The following is a 24,521-nucleotide window of genomic DNA, read 5'->3' on the forward strand; positions in this document are numbered from 1 at the left end:
TAAAACTGGGCAGTTTTACTCCCTCCCAGGAGTGGGGTAGTGGCTGGGGACTTTTCTCCAGGGGCCAGGCTGCAGCAGGGCAAGAGCAGACTCAGCTGCCAGTGACTCAGGACACAGATACAGGTGAGCAAGGACTCAGCCCATGCTAACTGGGGACAAGAAGGGCAGGCTCAGCCAGCTCCCATGCAGCAAAGAAACCACCATCTCAGGCTTTAAGAACAGTCTAGGAAAAAAGGCCAGATAACCCGCACTTCCTCTTGTTTTTCCACTTGTTTTAGAAACTGAAGTCACTCAGGTCTTCTCTTTGCCCAGGAAAACATCCCTCTCTACAACCAGCCCCACAAGCAAGTGTGCAGTGTGAGGAGCTCCCACAGCCTTGCTCTACAGAGCTAGCTCCTGTCTCTTCCTTTGAGGTAGGTCGATGTGTCCCCAGGGAGGGACGGTGGCTGCTTGGTCACATCACCAGGGTGGTGTCAGAGAGGCAGCCAGCAGGTCTCTGGTCGGCTCCACCAGTGCACTTGTTGAGAGGTAAGCTCTGAGTAGGGCTGGGCTCCAGGCATCTCGTGAGATCCTCACCAGCTGAAGAGAGGCATGTGCTACAGAAAAAAGGAGACCCTGAGCTTCTTAGGGACAATGAGAAAGGACCAAAAGGACCACGGTGCAATAATCATCTGCTAAATCATGACACATGGAGATAGGGCTGCCAGGCTCATCTACTGCATCTCCCATCCCAGGCAGCACTACTCACCCCAGCTGGTATCCCAATATCAGTGTGACTTAAATCTCCCCGTCTGTGTGTAAACCCAACTCCACCCTGGCCTCAGCACAGGATCAGAGATGTCCCTTCCCCTTAGCACCAGAGACCAGGGATGTGCCTCCCCTTCACTTTGGCTCACCTAAACAAACTCCAGTCCTCCACCTCTGCAGGAAGCTGTCAGCAGCCCAGCTTTGCTCGGGGAAGCTGGGAGCTTCAACAGACCTGGAGGCCTCACTGTTTCCCCAGTCAGTGCTGCAGCTGAGAGCCTCTGCTCACTGTTAACCACATCAGTGCCCACAGAAGTGATACAGGTTCCAATGCGGGGAATATCTTGTCAGCATGTTCTGATCATGACAGCTCCAAACATCACCTGATCTGGCTGTTCGGAGCTTCATTCCCATCCAAGCTGGGTGTACAGTGCCAAGGAGACATGCCCAGTTGCACAGACATCATGCCAGCCCCATCTGTTAGCTCTCCAGAGAGCAGAGGCTTCAGAGCCTGCAAACCAACCTGCTCCTCTCCCCTTAAATAAAACTGTGTTTCTGGGCCACCAGTTCTCTACCAGGACACCAGTCCTAAAGCCACGCTATGAACACCATGAACATCACAGCCAGCGCAAACTCACCCCAGTCTGCCCAGTTCCAGTTTGCTGAAGCTGTTCGATTGAACACTACTCTTCTGGAGAAAGAATGACTTTGGCAATGACCACTGTGGGAGGAGAGAAAGACAAGAGAAAGGCTATTTAAGTCATGGCAAAAATCCCTCAAGCCTGCTGTGCTTTGCCATAGACTGCCCTAGAGATCTTCAGCTAGAGCTGCCTCACTGCTGCGCATTGTCACTGCCACCAGACTGTTCCCAGAATAGCAAACAGAGCAATCTTTGCTCTCTGCCTAATGAATCCCTCTGCTGAAAGTGGGAGTAGAGCATCTCGAGGTCAAAACAGTAGGTTTCTTTCAGAGGATCATTCTATTGTAAGGCACGGGAGTGACAGAAAGAGATGACTCCCTTGTAGAGGGGAACAATGGGCAGGACAAGTGCAAATATGTAGGGCTGTGCCCAGTACACCCAAGGATATTCAGATGCAAAATACTTGCAGATCTGATATACTGTTCATGATTTCATGTTTGTGGGAAATAGGGCGGCATGGGTTATTCCAGACTCCTGGAGGCCTTGGCAAAGAGGGAAGAAGGCAAACAGGTAAGACAGGAGTCAGAGGAAGGAGACCAAGCAGGCTCTCTACCCAGCTCTGTGCAGGTAAACAACCATCTCTGCCTACCTTACCCACAGTTATACGCACCATCTGGGCCAAATCTGTCCCTGCCCCAGTGTGGTACCCTTTGACACACCAGTTCTTCAGTAGCTCCAGACCTGGGAAGTGACAGAAAACAAGAAGTGAGAATGAACAGTCAGGTTTACAGAGAGTTAAGCCTTCCCAGTTCAGGGCATGCAAATATGCTGCACTGACCACACAGAACATGCTATGCAATAACTACTTGAACACGTGCTTGAGCGCCAGTAAACACGGGGTAAATCAAGGGCGTTCACCCTTTGTACGAGCAAACATCAGTGCGTGGGCTGCTGCAGTGCTTGCCTTCCTCCCAGGGAGCCAAGACATTCCTTGCAGCAGGCTAAGTGAAACAGGGAAACTGGGGCAACACAGGATTTGCCAAATTAGACCGGATTGGCTGTCCCCCTGAGCCCGGTGCCTGCCAACAGCAGCACCTGATTTAGGCTGCACAGGTGAAAGTTCCCACAGTGCAAATGTAGAGCGGCTTTGCTGTCATCAACCCCTTTCCCAGAGGAGGGCAGCTCAGGTAACCTCCTCCTTGCACAGCACCGATCAGGTGCAGCATCCCAGTGCGTCATCTCCTCCCTCCTCATCCAGAGCTCAACATGAGCTGAGACTTCATCCCTGAGGGAGTGCAAGACTGGCACAGGCCAATCTCATCGCTGGTGTGACTGGAAGGGACCATTCCTCTCACCACACACAAGACGTGGTGCTCCAGAGTATGGCAAGGTCATCTTGAAGCAGAGCCATGTGTTCAACTGCACTGAACAGGCTCCACTTCCTCCAGCTTAATCCTCCAGCTAGCTTCCTGCTAGCTGTCCCCACTACAGCCAAGCACCCTGCTCTTGGCCAACCCAGAAATACTGAGAAATCCAGGACTACTCCCATCCTGTTTTCTTATTTAAGAGCCTTAGGATCATAGCAGAAGACTAGGGTGGCTTGAGAATTAAGAACCAGAAGAGCAATGGCTAGGAACTTGATGCTGTCCAGCTGAGATTATAGGATACCAGGAGAAATCCTTGCTGTCCAAGGCCTGTTCCTTGGTGATCTTTCTGCAAGTCCCAGAACCTTGTAAAAAAAACCCCTACACATTGGGGGCTGAGGGGAGCAGGGCAGCTTGGATGCCTTGTCCTGGGTCTGTGCACCAGCCTGGGCTTTGCATCTTGCTGGCTAGGGAAAGAGGAGTGCTGCATGGAACACAGGGGAACAGGAAGGGGACAGGGGGAGGATGGGTTCCAATCAGAGCTAAAGAGCAAGGATAGGATAGAGCAAATCTACTCGCTTGGCTTCTTTGGGGAAGCTGGAGCACTGAATCAGGACCCTTGCCTGAGCGGCAAAGTTCAGGGCAGCACTTCAGTGAGAACGATGACAGAATCTTTCTTCCAGTTGATGGGAGATCATCCAACAAAGATACTAGCAAGGCAAAGGATGACACATGCTGACAGCACAGCCAGAGAAGGCTATGATGTTACCATCTCTCTGTGAAAGATTGTTACTGACCCCTTTGATATTTGTTTTAACACCAGTGAAAAGTGACAAGAGCATTTTTCTTCTTTCTCTCCTTGATAGCCAGGTGAGGAGTACACGTACAGTCACTGCAGTGGAGGGCCAGCTCCTCCAGAAACCTCTCCATCTAGATCAGATATTGGATGGAAAGCCCTGAGCCAGTCTTTTTATTTTCTCTAACCCCTCATGCTAGACTTCATTGACTCTCTCTCCCAAACAGCTTCCACTGCTGCCCTGATAGAGACAATCTGGGTGAGAAGGAATTGGTCCAGTGCAGCTATGCATTGTTAAAGGGTAATTTTTTTATTAAAATACAGAGTTGTGTCCTGAAAGGATGGAAATGTTAGCTAGATTTCTAGTGTTTAGGAAAAATTTCCATCTGTACGCTGTTTTTCTTCAATTAGAAAGCTGCAGGAGACCAGGGAATAGGCCCAATTTTTCCTTCACAGATCACCTGTCAGGAGCAAAGCCCAGCAATTCCTGCTGTTTCTCCCTCAAAAGAGAGCAGAGGAACACAGTAAGAAACCAGAGCTACAGGCTGAAGACAAAATCTCAGTCTGCTTCATGCCCAGGGCACCTAGAAGTGCTGGTGCTGTGTGTACCACAACAGTCATCAGCTCTCATGAAATTAGAATAAGCTTTTTGTGATATTTGAAGCAGTCTAGGAAGGTAACACATTTCCTAGGGGTTAGTATGCAGGCAGGCAGCTCCCCCTCAACATGCATAGCTCAGAAGTCTCCCACGATTGCTGGCAGGCAGCCTGCCTGAGTCAGGTGGCTGTGCCAGGCTTTAGGAGGGCAGTTACCTTTGTGTCTATTCAAGTAGTATTTGAGCTCCCACTGGGTCACCAGGATGTTAAAGTAACGAGGCTGCTCGAAGAAGCGCAGGTACCGCATAGAGATGTGGCTGGGGAACACCCGCTCGAACTGCCCACGTCGGGAATACTCATCCTCTGTCTCCACCAGGATGCGAACATCATCTGGAGTCAGGATGTCCAAGACAGAAGAATAAAAATCCTGCAGACAAGAGCAACCCGAGGTCAGGGAGAAGCATCTCTCAGGCAGAGGTCTCCATGTGTCTGAGATCTTTGGGATACAGGCCACATGGAAACTGAAGGAATCTAGGTTCAATGGTGACACCAACACTGCACAGAACTGAAGAGAACCCCAATTCTGCAGCCCAGCCTCTCTTAAACACACTGCCAGGAAGCACACAAGGCCAATGGCTCTAGTGACCTGCACGGGGTCAGCTGGCAAAGGCTGTTAAGAGCTGCACAGATACATAAGGAGGAACAGGCAGTGCTCAGACTCTGGGGACTGGTGAGTAATGTGCCCCTTTAGCACACACCTATTTTAATGTACAGATGAGTCAGTGAGACAGTGGCTTAAGCAAGCTCAGTTTATTTCCGACCAACTGTCTTGTAACCCACTGGAGCCCAAGTGCACCCCATCATCTACTTGACCCCAGAGAAGAGCACAATCTGAAAACGGACAAGGGATAGACTTGTGGGACTGGCTGGGACATGGGCTTGGCATGATGGTGCAAGTAACAGGGGAGGTTGTTTCGTACCTGGTCAGGTATCTTCTGCATCAAGTAATAGGCCTTCTTCATCTTCTCTGCTCTGAAATGCTCAGATACTGGCTTGGGCTTCTCCTTCAAAGCATTGCCCAGACTGAGGACACAAGAGAGGCAATAGAGCATTTAAGTGGAGAAGACAAAGTCCTGTCATGGCAGAGCTGCTCCCAGCAGCTTCTGAGACATCCTCATGAAAATGCCATGGAGGAGAGAACACTTTCTCCAAGGATTTCACTAGTTCTGAGATCAGTGATGCATCCATGGCCTTGTGCATCAGCACAGAAACCAGGAAGGATGTGGGCTGGGAAACTGGGAGGGCTCTGCCAGCTCCTCACTAAGGCATTTCAGTGTTCCTTCATCCAAAAGATGAGCCATCACCTCACACTCACATAGGATGCAAGAGGGTCAAAGATACACCGTGACCTGATTCACAGCACATGAAGCCTCATGGGATCTCATGTGTACATCCCACTTGGAACACAGCTCCCTAACTGCAAGCACAGGGATGGGGGTACAAGTACTCAGTACTGGTACTGTACAAGAAGAAGAGAACTCTTAGATCAAAAACTTCCTCTGGCAATATCCAAGTACTCTCAGGACACAAATTCAGACACATGTCATGGGAAGTCCTGGCCTTCTGTACTATCTGACCAGCAACCGTCTATTCTAAGCACCAACTGAACCATTTGTGGATGCCAGAATCTGGGAGATACTTGTCGAAAACCTTTTAACCCATCTATCAACGTAGCTTTTTTGTTCTGCTGCTGCAAAATTTATTAGTTATGTGCAGATCTAAACAAAAAGAGCAGAACCTTGAGTGTGCTGCATGGTGCTTGGGTAACACACAGATCTGGAATTCTGCCCACCTGTGGAAAACTCCATATGCTTCCCAGGGCAGGAGATAGAGTTAAACAAGCTTGCCCCTGGATGCAAGAAATCTGGTAATGCATCATCTGAACCATGTTAAGGATCCGCTTAATCCCCTGCAGGTCCCTCTGAGGACACCTGCCCTTCAGCACTTCCACTGGAAGTGGCAAACCAGCGTGTGATCAAAGCACCGCAGATGAGCTGGTGAGAGCTCCCCATCTGGAACAGGCCCATGTTCCAAGCTTCTCCACTAAAGGCACAGGGCACTCAGAGGGCAAGAGTCCCATGTTTTGGCATGCCCACACATCACTGCATGCTGGTGCTTAACCCAGCAAGCTGATCCTTTGGTGACATATGGCCAGCAGCCACTCTGCTGCAGGGAACAGACTGGTTTCCTTTCAGCCTATCCTGAAACCAGGATAAGCCCTAGCTGTAGTGAAACATAGAAGGATTAGGGGCCTGGCTGGACACATACCCAGGAATTAGCATTCTGCACAAAACAATCATGTTAGCTGCAAAGTAATACTGTGCACACCTCCACCTACAGGCTGGCAGCATGTGCCACCTGCAGTCCTGCCTAAAGAACTGATAACTCCAGCATTTGCAAAATAACAGGTGCTCCTCTTGCTCCAGGCAGCAGCATGTCAATTCTGGTAAGTCAGAGGGTAAGTGGATCCAACCCCAACAGAGCCAGCCAGTTTTCCAAGCAAACAGAGAGGCAGCGAGACCTAGCATCATATTAGCTCTGGCAGGGGAAGGACGAGAGAGAACGACTTGATTAACTGCAGAGCAAGCAAAAATTACATTGGCCTCACTTCCAACTATGGACCTGCAGAGAGGGCATAAATCCTTCTGCCTTGAAAAGACCAGAGGAACCAGATACTCAGGCAATGAGGCAAGTTTTTTGGACCCATAGCTGAAGCACCAGCAAGCACAGGCTCTCAACAGCTAGAAGCCAGCACTTGCTGGGCTCCAAGCAGCCCCCAAGATGAAATCCTGCAAGAAAAAAGCCTGCTTCTCTGACAGAGAAGGGGGCTGACCTGCAGGTAGAGCCACTTCTTATCTGTGTCCGTGAGGCCACACTGTCCATGCTGGGCAGAACAAAGCCAGCGAGGTTGAGGAGGTCCCGAATCATCTGGCCCTTGATGCTCACATCCAGTGGGGAGTTGGAGTGGAGGCTGCAGAGAAGAAGCATCACAGCAGCCTGAGTGCTAGAATAGAGGTGTTGAGCCCCATGGCCCCAAATGCAATCTCTGGGTTATTACTGACTGGGATACAAACACCAGCCTGTCCCTTGTCTCATCAAACCAGCCGTAAGACACTGAGAGAAAAATCCTGACAACAGTTCTTTGAAGGGGGGGCTTCCAATCAGAAATAGTTAATTTTTCCATCTCTTCCCAGGTTTGCTATAAATAGCTAAGTCCATCCCCAGAGCCCTGTGTTGGACCATGGCTCTGTGTACAGCTCATGCCCACCCACTCTTGCAGACAGGAGGGGCCATGCTCAGTTACACTGCAGCTCCCAGCCTTGCCTGCACAGCCGGCACCACACGGCCGGGTGCCGTCAGGAAGCAAAGAATGGTGCACGAGGCAGTGGAACTGCTGATTGCTTCTGCCCACGCAAAGAAATCTCTGCCATCACCCGTTCTGTACAAGACACATCCCTCCTTGGCCTTCCTTTTTTAACATACTCTTCCCTGGCTCTAGCTGGAGCATGCCCAGCAAAGCTTTCTGAACTGCAGATGAATGTTGCTTTCACAGACAGGGAGTGCTTTGATTCCTGCAATCTGGAGAGAGAAGCTTCAAAGCCCATGGTCTTTCAGCACAGGCTACAGGGGACATCACAAGCCAAACACACTTTTTAGTAAAAGAAAGGCCATTATCCACTCTGCTGTGGCTCAGAATATGCTTTACCTTGGGGAAATGTTGACTTCTAAGATCCAGGGCTTGAGGTTTTCATCCAGCATGATATCAAACCCAAACAGCTCATGGCAACAATATGGTCGGCGCACGTACATCTTCACCAGGCTGTTCACATAGGGCTCAGAACTGCAAGCCAAGAAAAGAATGCTTGTTTCCAACAGTCAGACAGCAGAGCTCTGGCTGATCACAGCACATGCTGACAGTTCTGGAAGCATAATGCAGCCACGTGCTGTGGGAGCGGGTGGGCTGAGGGACCAACACGGGCCTGTGAGTTGCTGCTGCTTCATCACGTATGGATCCAGCACTGCATCCTGAGCATCCCTGCTCTGTCAGGTAGCATCCACCTCTAAATACAGGATTCATCCTGCACCAGGGACCATTCTCTCAGGCTCCCAGGCAAAGCAGGGGAGAAGGTGGCAAGCCGGGCAATTCTGGGTACACCGCACCTTCCTGGCCTTCAGGCAGGTCAGGGAAATGTAAGGTCTGTTTACCCACTGCAGCTACTGCAGCAGGAGCATAAGTAACAGGATGAAAGGAGGATCCACAGAGAAATACTGAAGCCAACAGCAGTGATACCATTTCAATTAAGAGCAAAAGGACCAGGCTGAGAAGGGACAGGACAGTCAAAGGGAACAGGGTGCACCTCACAGAGACACAGAGCAAGGGGTGCCAAGACTCACGCAATGATGGTTTTGATAACGATGTCCTTAATCTTCTCCCAGATGGCCTCACTGTTAACTCCCTTCTGGGTCAGGTAACTCCAGAGAGCTTTGAGTGCCCTGGGAGAAGGAAAGCAAAGGAGGTAGCTCTGTAGCCCCTTGCTGATAGTGGCAAAAGCAACAGAGGGGAACCCTGACAGCACTGTTCCCCAGCATGGCAATCCTCCTGACATTCTCAAACCTCTCAGTTCCCGGTTGCTACTCTCCCCAGCCTGGCCCCTGGTCTTGAAGGCCCAAGCTACCAGGAACATGAATCTGTCATAAACTTCTCTCAGAACAGTCCCAAATTAGCACATGAGCTAGGTAAGTCAGGCCCAGATCTTCTCTTCCCTCCCCCTCCATGTCCTCAGCAAACCTCCCCTTCCTGCAGGCCTTCCCCCGCAGCACTGCAAAGCAGCTCAGCAGGAATCCAACAAGGCCCCAAAAATGTTTTAGCTAAAGCCACTTCACTGGGGCTTCAGGGATGAAAAACATTTCTGAAAAATGGGGGTAACAAGACGGTATGGGGGAGCATCTCTGCTTTTACAGGAGTTTCCCACACCACACTGAGTGCTGCAAGCTACCCTGACACTGAGCCAAGGATGCTCAGATATTTCTCAAGTGAGACCATGTGGCTAATGGCCAGGAATCCAAAGGTCATGTTTCCTGCATACAAGATGGAGTGGATTACAGCCACACTTATCTTTAACATAGGAGCAGCCAGCTTTGACTGCATGCAAGTATGGAAAACCCACACAATCCCACCCCCACGCAATTACAGCTGCTGAGAAGCAGCAGACCATGCTAAAAGTCCCAGTGGAGGAAGAGACCACTGTGTAGCGAGTCCAGGTCTAAGCAAACTGACCACAGCAAAACACCTTCTTCAATTCCCGTTGAAGTGCAGTAGCCCTGCCCAGGCTGAGAACTGAGAACTCTATCCTGCACTATTTTTAAAAGGGTTCAAACACCACCATGGAATCAGAGACAAGTTCCTGGGGCTTGCATCCATTCACCCATGGGACAGCAAGGAATGGGAACTCCTGCAAGATTGCAGCCCTCCTCCCAAGGGCCTAGAAATGGCACCACTGCTCCTATTCCCACTGAGTAGCACATAAATTAACAGTTCTGAACCGGGGCTCTCCCCTTCTCTGCCTCCACAGAGAAGTCAAGAGTGAGATGGGCAGAAACTCCCATCTAGCCAATTTAAGCATCACCCATTCAATTTCTAACAAAAACCAATCAGATTCTGCTTTAACCACATCCCATCACCCCCACAACAGGGGAAGGGGATGAACGAGCAGAGATGAGTGCAGCGTTGGAAGCAGGGAACAGCACAGACATAGGCAGGATGAACAGCAACTACAGTTCAAGCAGCAGTGGACAGGATGAGTCACAAGCCAAGGTGACCATCCGGATTCCATTGACACTAACTCATGCTAAAATCACTCTGCTCTTTCAGTTTCCCAAATGGGAGCTGATGATACAGAAAGCAAGTTCAAGTTTTGGGTAAGAATACAGAAGAAAGTCTGACTTAACACTAAATAGAAAGAGCTACCTTGTACCCTAAAAGCAGCACCTACCATTTGTGTCCCTGACAAGCAGTCTCATCTGAGTTGGACTTGTACTCTGTGTTTTTCTTATTCACACTGTAGTTGGTCAAGTGCATGAACTTGTTGCTGAGGCTGTCCATTGAGGAAGAGTACCTGGTGGAGGCAAGAGGAGCACAAGCAGTCCAAGACTGAAGTGGCTGTCCCCAGGGCCACAAGGCAGGCAGACTCTGTTCTCATCTCAGACCACTCTCAGCCACTCACCAGCCCTGCTGCCTGGAGCTCTCTGTCCCCAGAGGCTCAGAGCTAATGGAACAAATCATGGGACAGAACAGGCCACTTTGGGACAGCGGAATGCAATCCCACCCTCACAGTATGTCCTCAAGAAATAAAAGCCAGAGCATCAGTGAGCAGAAGCCCTGATGGAACTGCAGCAGCCTGAGGCAATACAATAAAAACTGGAAGAAACGTCTCAGTTTCTGGTGTGCCAGCTTTTATGCAGAATGAAGCACAACATATTTCAAGAACTGCTTCACACTGAGCTGATCTTTCATTGGGAAGGTTGGAGGCAGGCAGCATTGTCTCACATTCCCTTTCAAAAGTCACCTGCAGCGACCCCGTGTGTTTCCACGCTGCTTCTTAAGCAAGCAAGATACAGCTTTAAGCATCACCCTTATAGGGGATGACTCCCTCCTGCCCTGGCCAAAGCAGGTATCACAGCCACAGATGCCTCAGCGCCAAGGCAGCCCCCAGCACCGCTCTCCCGCACAACCTACTTGCAGCTGGCAAAGCGAACCAATCCATCCTTGAACAGGTAGACCCTAAGGGGATCATAGCAAGTGACGTAAACATAGAGCCTCAGGTCAAACTTCTTCCCGCCAATGAGGTAGGGTTTGTGCAGATATCTGCAGAGGGAAGTAAGCACATAAGGGTTATGATTTCCATATGCAGGAACATGTCTAACCCCTAACTCAGAAGGCCTGGCAAAACAAGGGGTTGATGCAGAAGCCTTTTTGGACAGCATTTCCAAGTTAATCACATCACAGATAAAATGAGAGAAGGAGCAGCTCTCCCATTCACGAGGAATTCCTGCAGCAACAATGTTTCCTTCTGCTCGGTTCCATTTTGAAGAGATGTTTTTCAGTTCTAAGGCACAGGAGCTTTTCCACACCCACAACACTGATCTCAACATTCAAGAACATCTAAAACATGCAGTACACCACAGATGGTTTTGTACAGGGAGCAGAAACAGTTGGATATTTTAATTCAAACCATTTGATTATTCATCCCAGAAGTTCATGATTTTCCATAGGGAAGTTTATCTCTTTGCACGGAAAGTGGACAGGGAGAACAAACAAGCAAACACAGCAGTTCCCTGTCTGCCAAACACTGCAGTTTTCCTGCCCTCACAAGAATCTTCCCAGAAAGCAACCTCAAACCAAGAGGAACTATTCCACTTTTCTGTAGAAGGGGAAGGAGATTGAGAACTCTGTTATTTCAACAAAATCCTTTGACTATCATCTACATGCACTGAGGCTCTTACTGAACCATTCTAACTTGGATAAGAACAAATCTTTGACAACTGCCTCTTCCCTGGGGCTTCTCTTCCCACTGTGCTTGTGTGAACTGGGTAAGGTTTGTTTGTCTCCAAACATGCCAAACCCCAGAGTACAGAGCAGTGGGAGCTGGATCACAGCAGAGCTGAAGCTGCTCACCTGCCAGACAGAAGCTCCAAAAAGCTCACGAAACCAATTTGTGTCTGAGACCTCAAATATATATGCAGAGACAGCAGCAATCCAGTACGCCCAGCTGCAGCTGACAGAGCCAAACTTTCAGCAGCAGGATACCCAGACAGTCTCCAGAGAAGTCTCCAGATGCAAATCAGGTACCTCTGCTTTGCCACAGAGCAGCAGGGGCCCAGAATTGGCCAGAGATACAGGACACTAAGAGGTCTCAGGCTGTGTGTCAACCTTGGTTTTATATTCACTCACCTCTGTACTAGCAGTGGTCTCCTTTTGGGGAGCTGGCTCCATTTGTGGATGACCTGAATACCAATGCCTCTTGCTGATGCTGGCTGCAAAACACAAACAAGAAAGGATCAGATTATCTCCCTGCACCTACAAGAAGACAAAGGATTGAGCTCTGCTTTACACTTACTGGTTTCACAATCCATTTCTGTCGGCTAGCTCCTTCCTCCCATGCTTTCCTGAGTAATTTGATGTCCTGGGGCAGGATGAAGGATTGAGGGAAGAAATTAAACTCCTTTTTCCCACAGCGAGCCTGCATCTTCAACAGGTTGCGCCACAGACGGTCCTTCCTTCCAATTTGAAATGAACCAGGGAAGTGGTTTAGCTAGAAAGGAACACAGATGCTATGAGATCTCTCTGCTTCCCCAACTCCTTGTCCACCCCTTCCTGCTCCCTGGGCAGAGGATACATCCTTTTTTAATACGGTGCAGAGTGACACTCTTTGCTCCCCTCTCAAGATTGCACTCAAACTGATTCCACCTACTCCTGAAGTTTGCAGGGACAAACCGCATAGTTTAGGGCATCACAGCTCTCCAGAACAGGCATGTACTTGTTACAGATACCAAGCCTTTGGTCCCTTGCAGGTTCCTCAAGCCATGAGCCACACCTGACTGTTCTGTGATCTGAGTAAGGTACATGCCCTTTGCTGCACTGGCAGGAATGGCACTGTCCCTACCCCTCAGTTCTGCCAGAAGAAGGGCTGCAATGACTGAATTTAGAGAAGCTCACAAAAAACCCCACAATTTGGCTACAGCCTCAGTCTGTACAAGAACCATCCTCACAGCAGAGATACTCATCCAGCTATGCCTGTCTCTTGGACTCCTCTCCCAGTTCTGGAAGGGACACTGCAGGGACAGCCTGCACAGCTAACACCTGGCCCTGAGGAGAGGGGCACCCAAATTGCTTCCAACACACTCTCCACGCACATGAAGGAGGTCAGCTCAAAACATCCCCTACCTTTTGGTGTTCCTTGATGGCTTTGAAGCCAGGGGATTTCATGTGGTGGCCCCAGCAACCCAGCCAGTCATTGCTTTCTGCAGGAAAAACAGAAAAGTCAGTGACCGAGTACCCTGCCACCCATAATGCCCTCTCAACCCACAGCACCCCATCTCCTTGGGCTAGCAGAAGCATGCCAGGGATGCTGCACAGCACTCATACTCGCTACTGCAAAGCTGCCAAAGCAAGGGCTGTAAGTGGCATCCAGTAAACCAAGTGGGTGATATCCTTGCAAATATACCATTGCAAGGACCTGAAGAGGCACAAGGTCAAAAGAATGCCTTTAATTCCCCAGCATCATGACTTCTCTGCTTTATAGCTGGCAAATGAAGCAGTTGGCTAATGAATGCTGCACTGCAGAGGGACACGTAGGATGTCAAAACTTCTTCGGACTTCCTCTGCCCTCCATGTCTCATTATACCCATAAAATAGTCTGTGCAGAGGTCTACTGATACATGCAGGAGTCCCATAAATACTTCCAGGAGATAACATGCTCAGCACTTCTCCCATACATATCTTCAGCGACAAGATTCCCAACCCTGAGAACTCTGGCTATGGTCAGAGAAGATGGCTTCCTCCTCAGGACATGGGGACAAGGAGCAGCAGTGCTGGGCCTGGCAGTAGATGAGGACCAGCCTCCTCAGAGTGGCAAGCCAGAACAAAACTGCTTCACATCTGCATCAGCTCCTGACAGCCCAGGAGCAAGTCCTTGTGGTCTATGCCAGGGACAAGCCAAGAGGCAGATCAGGCTCTGACCTTGAATACTACAGGTCAGACAGGCAAAACTGTGAACCCAACATCCTGCAGTGCCCAGCCTGTATTGCTTCTGCTTTGTTCTTCACAGGCACTCTGCCTTCTTGTGCCCATGGGCTGGAGGCAAGGAAGGATGCAATGTTGCCTCCCCCAACTTACTTTTGCTGACTCTGAAGTGGGACCTGCCAATGGTTTGCTTCACTATGTTAGGCGTGACTCTGCACATTTTCCATCGCAGCAGCTTCCTCTGCTCCCAAGGCAGCTTTTCCACTAGGAAGGCAAAAAGTTAAAGACTGAAGGAAAACAAACACAATACTTGGATTTCCTACAGCTGCAAAATTCTTATGGTTTGCCACACACGGACCAGGCCTGTAGACAAGGGTGTGTAGCCCCCATTGCAGAATAATCATGGAGCAGAAGACTACACAGCTGGGGAAGATCCAGGACACTGGAACATTTAGTGGCAGCCTGAGTCATGCTCCAGACAATGGAAGCAGCACAGTTTACTCCAGTCATTTGGATCTCACAGCAGTGCTGGGTCTGCTCATGGGAAGAGTTAAGGGCAGCCACTGCCAGCCTGCTCCAGGCTCTGTGCTGGCACCACTTACTCCCTAATAACAGGCATGCCACTCTCACCCTATGTGACAACAGACCCTGGCTCACCTGTCTCATCCCGAGTACTGAAGTAGATAGTTGGAGGCACATTAGGGAATAAACTGCAGACAAGAGCTGGTTTGAGCATTTTGTCTTGAGCCTCAGCAGGCTCAGCCAGGCACTCGATGCAATTCCTAGGAAAGATGAAGCAGTAGCAGCAGGCTAAAAGTGAAAAGTAACAAAGGAAGGGGGAAGCTGGAAGGAGCCTTAATCTGGGTATCAGGAATTTGCACCATTGTTGCAATGTGGTGCAAGCAATGGGCACTAAGGTCAGTAACTCGGTCTGCAGCAATGAGGGGGTGAGCCTGCAATGAATGCACATGCCAAGTAACCACTCTGGGGTTTGTGATTTTCTGGGGCAAGGAGTGGAGTTTTTCATGTGACAAACCCTGTAACCTTGTCCAAGGGAACAGGGGGTGGAGATCATAATACATATGATTTAATTGCAATCCTCATGATTTTGCTGTGTTGCAGGGAAGAGGGATGGAGTTTTACCAATTGTACGTACACCTTACCACAGCAAGCCCCAATACCTGGAAGGAGGGGTAGAATTTGTAATGTTTCTATTAAAGTTGTCATAATGTGAAAAGTAGAGTTTGCAATGAATGTATACTCAAATATAAGCCACTGCAGCCAGTGGAAGGAGCCACACCAGAGCAATCCACTAAGGAACAAAGAGCAGCAAAAGAAAAGGAACTACAGCACACTATCCCCAGTCTCACAGGCCACCCCTTGCCTCACTGAAGGGACTGAGTGTAGCCTGTGGAAAAAGGGTTGCAGACCATGATAGGGGAAGAAGAGGTGTTTTCTTGAAGTCCTTGGTTATTTTTTTCCCTTTCCAGTACTGAAATCAATAACTTTGTTAATTGGCAAAGGATTATATTGGTTAACATTCTCTGGCACAAAATTGGTTTTGCCCAAAACAAACTGAAGGCAGGAGACAGCTGCAAAGGTTTCAAGCCCAGGCCCACACACAGCCTGCACAAAGAAGAGGTCAACATCCCTCTGTCCTTGCAGACATTTGGCCCAAGCACTAGTTCCCCCAGAGGCCAACCAGACACATCCTGCCAGACACAGCTGCTGGGCCAGTTTGCATCACCTCAGCAGGACTTTCACAACCACATGTGCACACCCAGAGCCCTGCAGCACCCTAAGGCTCAACATTTGCTCACAGAAAGCCTTGCTTGCCACCCAGATTAGCAATGACACAATGGGAAGCAGCAAGTTGTCAGACAGACAACAAAGCCTGAGGCAGCCCTGGTGCAAGACCAGCTCCCACTGCTAGATGGGCAAAAAGAGGTCCAATGAAGGTCAGCCAAGAGTCAGGAAGGTAGGGCTCCGATGACCGCAGGCTGACCAATCCTCCCAAAAGATTCTCCCAAAAGCTACAGAAACCCAGGCTCCAGTACTTGTTTCTAGGATGCTATGCTGAGACACAAAACTCCAAGGAGCTTTTGCAATCTCTGGCCCAGGACACCTCCACTCTGCTTCATCTGCCAGGCAATGACTTTGCAAGAGTACAATTTAATCCAGTAAACCTAACTGAGCAACTGGCAGTGCCAGTGAAATTAAGACCCCTGTTTTGCTGCAGTAGATGCACCCTTAGCACTTTACAGGCTGCTGCCTGTAGCAAGAGAGGTAGTTCTAGTCTGCAGGGTAGCAAGAAAACTCGCTTTGGCTGGGACATCTGTTCCTACCTTCATTCCTTTACCCCACATGCTACCGTCTCCTCTGTCACCACGGAGGGCAAAGATGATGGAATCACAGAATATGCTGATTTGGAAGGGACCCACAAGCATCATCGAGTCCAACACCCTGCCCTGCACAGGGTCATTCGCAAGAGTCACTCCATGTGCCTGAGAACATTGTGCAAATGTTTTCTGAACTGTCAGGCTTGGTGCTGTGACCACTTCCAAAAAAGCCTGTTCTAGTGCCCAGCCACCCTTTGGGTGAAGAACCTTTTTCTAAGAGCCAGTCTAAACCTCCCTTGACACAACTTCAGGCCATTCCCTTGGGTCCTGGGACAAGTCTGGACAAATATGCCAAGCTCAGTGCACTGTTTACAGCTACTAACCTGGATACAGGAGTCATGGAGCCACTGGATGACTCATCAGCATCAGAGGAAGTATCCGAGTCACCTGCAGGAGTGAACAAATTCAAGTTTTGTCTCCATGAGGAGTGAATGCACACAGAGTTAGGAAAGGAAGAGAGAAAACAAATGCTCCAGGGGAAAGAACGTTCCAAATGCCCCAAATCCTTGGATCCTGGCTTTTGCCCACCAACTGGTGTCATAAAAAACAGGGAAGGGAGCAGAGCTGACAGCCCTGCACTGAGAGGAGATGGGTAAGTTCTGGAGAAGGACAGTGGTTAGCCCTAGCTTGCTCCCCAAAGGAACCGATTCAGTTCCTCCTTGCTGTTACAGCACTTTTAGGTTCAGTACATTCTGAAATGACAGCATGAATGTAAGACAGCAGGGCAGCTGTGCTCACCCCCAGCTCCCAGACAGCTCCTGCACTCCCCACATTGAGGCATGGAGCACAGCCTTCCCTGGGGAACCAGCACTCACTGTCCTCATACTCCTCTTGACTGTAGCTCTCATACAGGCCATCAGGAAGTTCTTCCTCTGCTTCATCATGGGGATGGCTCAGCTCCAGCAGTGACTTCTCAGCAGTAGCACTGGGACAAAGGACATCACATCAAAAGGAATGCCACATGGTTTCTGGGGCCAAAAACCCAGTAGCCCATGAGGCAGCATGAGATAATGTGGGCAGGGGAATGAGGGCACTGTCCTCTCCAGTGCTGAGAGCACTCACCCCAAGCTAGCAAGATGGAGAGGCCCCAGACCACGCTGACAAGGAACGTGTTCCAGAGCAGCTAGAAAGAAGAGGAACAAGGGCACCCTTCTCCCAGCAGGAGAGCAGGAGCTCCACATCCTCACACCCTCTCTATCCTGTATTAGCTGTGGTCTTTTATGAACCCATGTCTCTGACTAGGAAGGCCTGGCTCAACAGCAGGCTTCATTCAACACATGTGCAGAGCTTACCACTGCAGGCAGGGCCCCCTGACTGAGGAGAACAAACTAGAAATCCCACACAGCAATTCCATGCTGTGGTTGAAGGCAAAGGTGGAATGCCTTAGAGCCATCCTGAGTGCCTGAGTCAAGCTGGGGATTGCAGGAAGGCAACCCATCCACCAGGATGCAGCAGTTGGGTTTTGCTCATGGACACAGCCCATGGTTATCCTTATGGCCACCCCGTACTGCCCACAGTGCTTCCTCTCCCAACACATGCAAACACAACCACCAGCCCAGCACATCCTGCCATAAACTCCCTCCTCCTCCTGCCTCTACTTACTTAAGCTTTCCTGGGACCACAGCCTGGGCCTGCTTCTCCTCTTTCTCCAGTTGGATGGTGGACACCTGTGCTGCCACTTCAGAGATGGCAGACGAGTGCAAAGGCTCTGTTTTCGCCACCTGGTCCCCAACACACTGAGGGCTCAGCATGCCCACAGGACAGCAGCCAGTGCTGCAGTCGGGAGCGCCAGCACCCAAAGCCAAGGAATGGGGGCTGATCTGCTTAGTGTGGGCAATGGCCCCACAGGTGCCCGTAAGGCTCGAGTTACTGTTAAGGCGATGGCTCCCCAGCTCCATGTTCAGGGGAGTGATGCTTTCTTTCCGGGTGATCTGCGCTCCGACGTGCTGCCTCCTCCTGCTGTTCCAGTTGGACAGGCTGCCCACATTCATAAGGCCAGAACTTTCGACTTGGCACCCAAAGCCTTTGCCTGTGGCAGCCTGACTAGGTAGCTGCTGCACAGCCTTCAAGAGGCTCTTCTCTGGTTCTTTCTCTTTTGAGCTGTGAAGTCTCCCCTTAGCGTCCTCCCATGAGCACTGGTCCTTCCTGAGGATCACACTGCTTGGCACAGGGGTAAGGGAGGGGATTGTGTTTTGTTCTGACACAAGGTTGCTGTTCATCACTGCTCTGTTGATCAGGCTGCTAGGGAAGCTGTCTCTAGTGTCCCCAGAGTGGGACTGTGAAGCAGCAGGAAAACTCCGGGTGTTTTCCACCTTTTTAATCTTCAGTGACTGCAGAAAAGGCACTTTAGCACTGCTTGGCCGTAGGAAGGAGCTGTTACTGAGCACTGGTCTACAGGAGCTGGCAGCCTGCTGACCTGAGCTGAGGGCAGAGCCTTTGACCCCAGTCCCAGGACGCTCCTCTGCCAGCAGGCAGGTCTCCATCAGCATGGAAGACATCACCCTTCCCGTGACAGAGCCAGTGTCTGGAGGGCTGCGAAGGGTGTCTTCAGTGGGCTGCACATGGCATAGCGATGGTGAACGCAAGAAGCAGGATTGCTGCAGAGGGATCCCCGAGGGCAGCAGCATGCGATCCTGGAAAGCACTCACATATCTCTTCTCTAAATTCCAGACGGGTTTTGCCTGCTGCTGAGCGAGCCGCCAGGTCCAGCACGGTTGAGGTCTTTCTGCCAGAAGGGTGCCTGACACCAGCCCAATGCTCTTCTGCTGTTTGGGGCCCAGATTAGCATGGTCTGGTCCTGCAGACGCCATGTAGAGCCATAGCACGTGAGGCACAAGCACATCAGTCATCTACAGAAGCATCTCTGCTGGTCTGAAACAAGAGGACAGCATGAAAGACACTATTGCCCTATCAGGGCACAGCACCCAGCCCAATGCCACATGAGGAAAGCAGGGTGAGCTGCTTTTCTTGCAGGATGAAAAACACATCTCCTATCTACTGAGCTCACCAAGAGCCTCCTGAGACCAAGTCAAAGAACAGCTGGCATCTCACATGAAACCAGAGGATGCAAAGAAAAATGTAGGGAGGGCCATCTGCAGGAAAGCTTGCACCGTGTAAACACATGGGGCTGCCTACCAGCCAGGGCCATGGGGTAGCAGCCCCATGACAGTAGCCCTGTCTGCAACAAGAGGCTGCCTGCCTGGGACCCACTCCTACAGGTCTGTGTCTCTGACATCAGCCTCCTGACTCACCACAAGCCCCAAAACATCTGCTTATTTTTTGTCCCTGCTCCTTAAAGCTTCAGCTCATAACATTACACAACTAGGCAAGAACCTCAGCCCTTGCTTTTAAAAGGAGCATTTTTTTGTAGAAAAGCTCAGTGAGGGCTAAGGGCATCCTGTAAAGCTCAGGACTGAAAAGGCAGCAAGGAGCAAATGCAGCGCTGTTCTAACATCAACACCTCAGTTTCCAGCAGAGACTGGCACTACTGTGCACATACATTTCTCCCCACTGCAGTCCTACAGAAAAGCCTCCTGCAAGGAGCAAACTGGCAGACCACAGACCTGCAGATGTAAGTGTCCTGAATCCTCCTAGAATGAACTATTGCACCATACCTGCAACATCCTCTTGCCTGAGGAGAAGGGAAAAGAGAACAAACCACGAGCCAGTTATTGCTTTAACACATGCCTGAAGGGCCCCTGGATACAGCTGCAATAGGAATTTGTATTCCAAGCAGGCTGGCTGGTTCTTCCACCTTCTAGCTCTCACATTCTTGCATGGTTTTTTTTTTAAAAAAAAAGGTATAAAAAGAAGGGATAAGCAGTGCATCAGCCATCACACTCTCACTTTTCTTGCAATACACATACACACTCCTTTCTCACCTGAAAGACAAGCCTCAGATGCAGTAGTTAAAGTGTAGCTTGGAGACCCTGAGGTTGCTCTGTAGCACCATGACAGCAGCTCACACCACCACAGGGCTGGGTCAGACAGACGTACACCTGCCAGATCTTCTCAATCTGTGAATCAGCTCCAGTCTCATGTGCCCCAGAACCAGCACATACCAGGTCAGCAGCATCCCAGCCAGAGGATGTAGGAGATGGAACATCCCATGCAGGATCCCATAGGAGCTACACATTCTCAAGGAGAGCTGCTACCTTGCCAAGCTCTGCAAGGAAATATGGAAGGTGCCAAGTCCACTCCATGCCCATAGGGCTGCATTGCTTGTTAGCGCTTGTACAGTCAAGCTGAGAACTCCTGATGAGGACAGGACACCTGCATCCCAGTGGGAGCTGCAGCCCAGAGGGGCTCCAATCTCCAGGGAAGAGAATCTCACAACTGAGATGTACAACACTATTCCACTGCTACCCAGTCTGCCCCCAGCAGCAAACCTGGCTGTGCTGTGACATTCACAGTGATTAGCACAGAGTGAAGAACTGTGGCTCAGATGCCACCACTTGCCCAGCTCAAATTTCCACCAGTAAACAAGGGAGCAAAGCTTGCCTTCCACACGCTGCCCCCCAGATGCACCCAGCTCCCAAGCACACTCAGACCACAAAGTGACCCTAGCACACCAGTGAACGTAGGTGTTAAAGAGCAAATTAAAATTCAAGGAGAATGAAAGTGTTCCTGCCTAGAGAGTCTGTCACTGTGGCATCACCACATGCGCTGCCAGCTTGGCCATCGCCTGCACTGTCACCCAGCAGTGAATGACCTTGCAAAACCAGCCCGCAGTGAAAGCCATCTGTACCTCATCTCCACCCGGCTTTACAGCTATCAGGGGATCATCCTGCTGTAAAAATAAAAGTGATGTGGCCTAATGAAGCTGTAACAAGGGCTGTGAATCTTACAGTCAGCTTATACACAGGCGTGAAAATGCCAGCAGAAGCCCTGTGTGACCCCAATCTGGAGTAAGTAACAATGGTAGCACAGATGTGACTGACACAGACACGGGGGTACTGCTGACAACTGTGGCTGCCAGGGTGGAGGTCTGGCCATGGCACGGCCTTAGCTAACACTGCCTGAAAACCAGCCCCACAGTAGCAGACAAGAATGTGCTGAGCTTGCCTCTCTCTGGAGCAGTTTTGTCATGGAGTTGCAGAAGCGTCTGGGCCAGCACAGGGGAGGGGTGTGCTGGAAGCAGCAGCTGCATAAGAAAGTGGTAGGGCCTTTAGTACAGCTTTCAGTTAAGGACTAGGCTGGCCAACAGGTAGTCATCACCCCTGTTTCCCTATGGAGACACAGGAGCTCAGAGATAGGGGCAGGAGGGGCAGGAAGTATGAAAGGAAGATGCCCCCACAAGGGGCAGGTCAGGATGCATCCAGACTGGCAGCACCAGCCCATACTGCCTGTCCTTCCCACCATTCACCCTTCTGTCCCATCTCCTGCATGCCAGCACAGCCAACTCTAATGTCCACCTGAAAAGTGTCTCCCATCCTTACTGCAAGGACAGCTTGACAAAGCAGCTGCTGAGCATCCAGGAGATGGAGGGAGGCACCTTCACATGCCAGGCTGCGGTCACAATAGGACAGCAGCTGCCACAGCTCTGTGGCTCTGGGCAGGAACAACATCACCTGCCCCACAGTAAATCCCTGCTGGTTACCAGTCAGGGAAGTTTTCCCTTTATCTTTAATTCAGTTGGAGTTTTGGGATGGATAAAGGTCACAGATTGATGCAATCCCTAGTTCTGCCAATCTAACCCTACGACAAAGGAGCTGGACTGTGTTCTGCATCTCACAATGGAAATAAAACTACACTCTTGAAATTTTATTGTAGAAACGTGAGCTAGGAAAAGCCCTGGGTGAACTGGCCAGGCTGGAATTCAAACCCAACCAAGTAATTAATGGATCTTGGCTTGGACTTACTGACACACAATACAGAGGCCAAAGCTGTCACTGTTGGAGTGACTGTACAGCTACACTTGCTTACAATTATTCTGCCAGCACCTTCTATTGCCACACAGGTTGCTCACAAATGTTGGGACATCAGCTGGAGCACTGCCACAGCCTGTACAAATGTCACGCCACAAGTGTATAGGACCAACACGCGCCCCAGCCTCTGTGCACCCCAGGAGCATCAGTCAAAATCCTTTCTTGCAGCCCGAACCCTGCTGCAGCATGTGCTCCTCCAATGGCAGCGTGGCAGCTCCTCACAGTCCTCTCCCTAACAGAAAGGACAAGACCTTAAGAGCCCAGGTATGCACATCATCCCACTGTTAAAGGAGTTTGGCTGGGGAGGTTATTTTAAACGCAGCTTGGTGACACACTTAAAATAACAAGAGCTTGTAAATGCATGCACTGCAAGCTGACCTGATAATGTGCTGTGAGCCACACACAGCCCAAAGTCTCAAGGAGGAGAGGTTAGACAACTGCAATTGCTATTGTTTTCTATGCCATTGCAAGGTGCATATTCTATTTTGATAATTAAAAAGGATAACATCTTTTTCTAAATGAGACCTGAGTTCACACCAAGTTCCTCAGTCGCAGCTCTGGGACTTTTGATTAAAGCTTGAACAAGCAAGTTAACAACAATGCAAAACACAGGTTTTAAAACAATATACATTTCAAAATAAGGGTTTGTAGCCCTTCAAAAAATTTAAAACTTTGAACAAGATTAACAACATTGATCTGAAACCAACTGAGTGCCTAAAGCTGCTCCAACAGCTGGTAGCTAGGTACAAACTTGTGTTTCAACAGCATGTTCAAATTGTGTTTCAACCCCCCTCCCTCCCCTACAGCAGCTCCAAGAAACAAGTGGCCTCAAGCGCAGTCACACACCATGCCAAAGCAGTGCCTGAGGCCACCAGCAAGTTCAAGCTGAAGAGCAGAGGGTGTTGCTGGCCACAAGTTGTTCATGAGGACAAGACAGCTCAGAGACAGCTTAGCCACCAAAGAAATGCTGTTGGTGCAACAGCCTGGTGTGCTGCTTTGCCACAGTTAAGCATCACTGTTCCTTCTCACCTCCAGTGTCATCCTTGCAGAACCACATTCTGTGTGCAAATCCAGAGGATGACAATCAATTTCTGTCCTAATCAAGACACCAAGTTTTTCTTGGCCACTTAGGTCAAAAAAAAATATATATATACGAGTGAGAAATCAACCTCTGTGAGGATGCATCAGCAAATTCCACTTCATCCCAGGATTACGTTTGTGCCAGGGTTGCTCATTTTCATTCAATAGCTGTGTGCTGAACTCCACTCCACACTGAACAGAGGAAGTATGAGAAGTGTACGGCTGCCCAAAGAGACCCTTTACATAAGCAGAGCACTGCCCTGCAAGAGAAACAGAGTAGCTCCTTGTGTGCTCCCCTTCCCAAGGTGGAGGCAGACCTCAGGGACAGCAGGATGCTGGACCAAGCCATGAGAGAGCTGGAATCCAGCCACCACCTCACCCTGTGCTGCAGCAAATGCCTCCCTCCATGCACACACACAGGGTGGGCTGGGGACTGAAGGGTCATGTATTTGACTTCTCCACCACTCCAAGGGCATTGAAGCACCGTTGCCAGATTAGGTGAGGAACTCTGGCATAGTTAGGCAGAAAATCCAGGGCTGTAGCTTGAGTGCACCAGGGACACCTACAATAAAGGGCTGGCTCAGTGCTCACCCCAGGAGAGCTGTGACCAGACAGTGCAGGGGCCACAACAAAGGGCAAAGAGCATGGAGTCCCTGTTGCTATCAAAGGATATAAACTTTTCTCCCTGGCAGATGCCCCAGGCCCTGAAGCAGACATGCTGCACAGTGACAGCAGACCATGCAGCTCTGTTTCCCCAGCAGTGAAGCTGGCAAGTGCCTGCCCTTGCTCCCACAACTGATTTATACTTTTTCATCACATGGGCTACAGAAGCAGTTCTACTGCAGCAGCATAAACAAGAGTAGAGAAACAAGTCTGGGTTAAAAGCAACAAGCTAAACCATGAGGTGTTTAACAGCCTTTCATCAAGGAGGTGTACAGCCCATTCCTGGAGATCCAGACTGAAGGGACAGCATTTTCAATTGAGCTTCATGATGGGAGAAAAGGTACCAGAGAATTACATGGCAAGACCTGGGAAGAGTTTGGCCACCAGTGTAGGAACTGAGGGCAGTCAGCACAGCTCCATCTGGTCTTAGCAGGCTGGCCTTTAGTAGAAAAATTACAAAGTGGAGGATTTGGAGTGAGTGAAACAACTATAAGACATCAACACATAGCA

General features: G+C 50.1%; 1 protein-coding gene across 2 annotated transcripts in view; it reads right to left on the reverse strand.

Annotated features, from left to right (window-relative positions):
• The window catches only part of TTLL4 (tubulin tyrosine ligase like 4), a 26,154-nt gene continuing 1,633 nt past the window's right edge, over positions 1–24,521 (reverse strand). Inside the window, exons 1-19 of one of the 2 annotated variants that reach the window (XM_069020906.1) lie at positions 20,223–24,491; positions 17,944–19,212; positions 17,157–17,266; positions 16,665–16,728; positions 14,600–14,724; positions 14,096–14,206; positions 13,145–13,221; positions 12,318–12,512; positions 12,152–12,234; positions 10,937–11,065; positions 10,194–10,316; positions 8,596–8,694; positions 7,907–8,041; positions 7,034–7,171; positions 5,121–5,223; positions 4,357–4,567; positions 2,055–2,125; positions 1,383–1,465; positions 1–596 (exon numbers count right to left, since the gene is read on the reverse strand). In XM_069020906.1, coding sequence (XP_068877007.1) covers positions 455–596; positions 1,383–1,465; positions 2,055–2,125; positions 4,357–4,567; positions 5,121–5,223; positions 7,034–7,171; positions 7,907–8,041; positions 8,596–8,694; positions 10,194–10,316; positions 10,937–11,065; positions 12,152–12,234; positions 12,318–12,512; positions 13,145–13,221; positions 14,096–14,206; positions 14,600–14,724; positions 16,665–16,728; positions 17,157–17,266; positions 17,944–19,190 — 3,246 coding nt within the window. In that variant the 5' untranslated portion in view covers positions 19,191–19,212; positions 20,223–24,491 and the 3' untranslated portion in view covers positions 1–454. Of the gene's footprint in view, positions 597–1,382; positions 1,466–2,054; positions 2,126–4,356; positions 4,568–5,120; positions 5,224–7,033; positions 7,172–7,906; positions 8,042–8,595; positions 8,695–10,193; positions 10,317–10,936; positions 11,066–12,151; positions 12,235–12,317; positions 12,513–13,144; positions 13,222–14,095; positions 14,207–14,599; positions 14,725–16,664; positions 16,729–17,156; positions 17,267–17,943; positions 19,213–20,222; positions 24,492–24,521 lie in introns of those variants that run through there. The other variant, XM_069020907.1, reaches the window with a different exon arrangement.

The sequence above is a fragment of the Aphelocoma coerulescens genome, chromosome 7 (genome assembly GCF_041296385.1).
Source record: "Aphelocoma coerulescens isolate FSJ_1873_10779 chromosome 7, UR_Acoe_1.0, whole genome shotgun sequence".
NCBI classification, from domain to species: domain Eukaryota; kingdom Metazoa; phylum Chordata; class Aves; order Passeriformes; family Corvidae; genus Aphelocoma; species Aphelocoma coerulescens.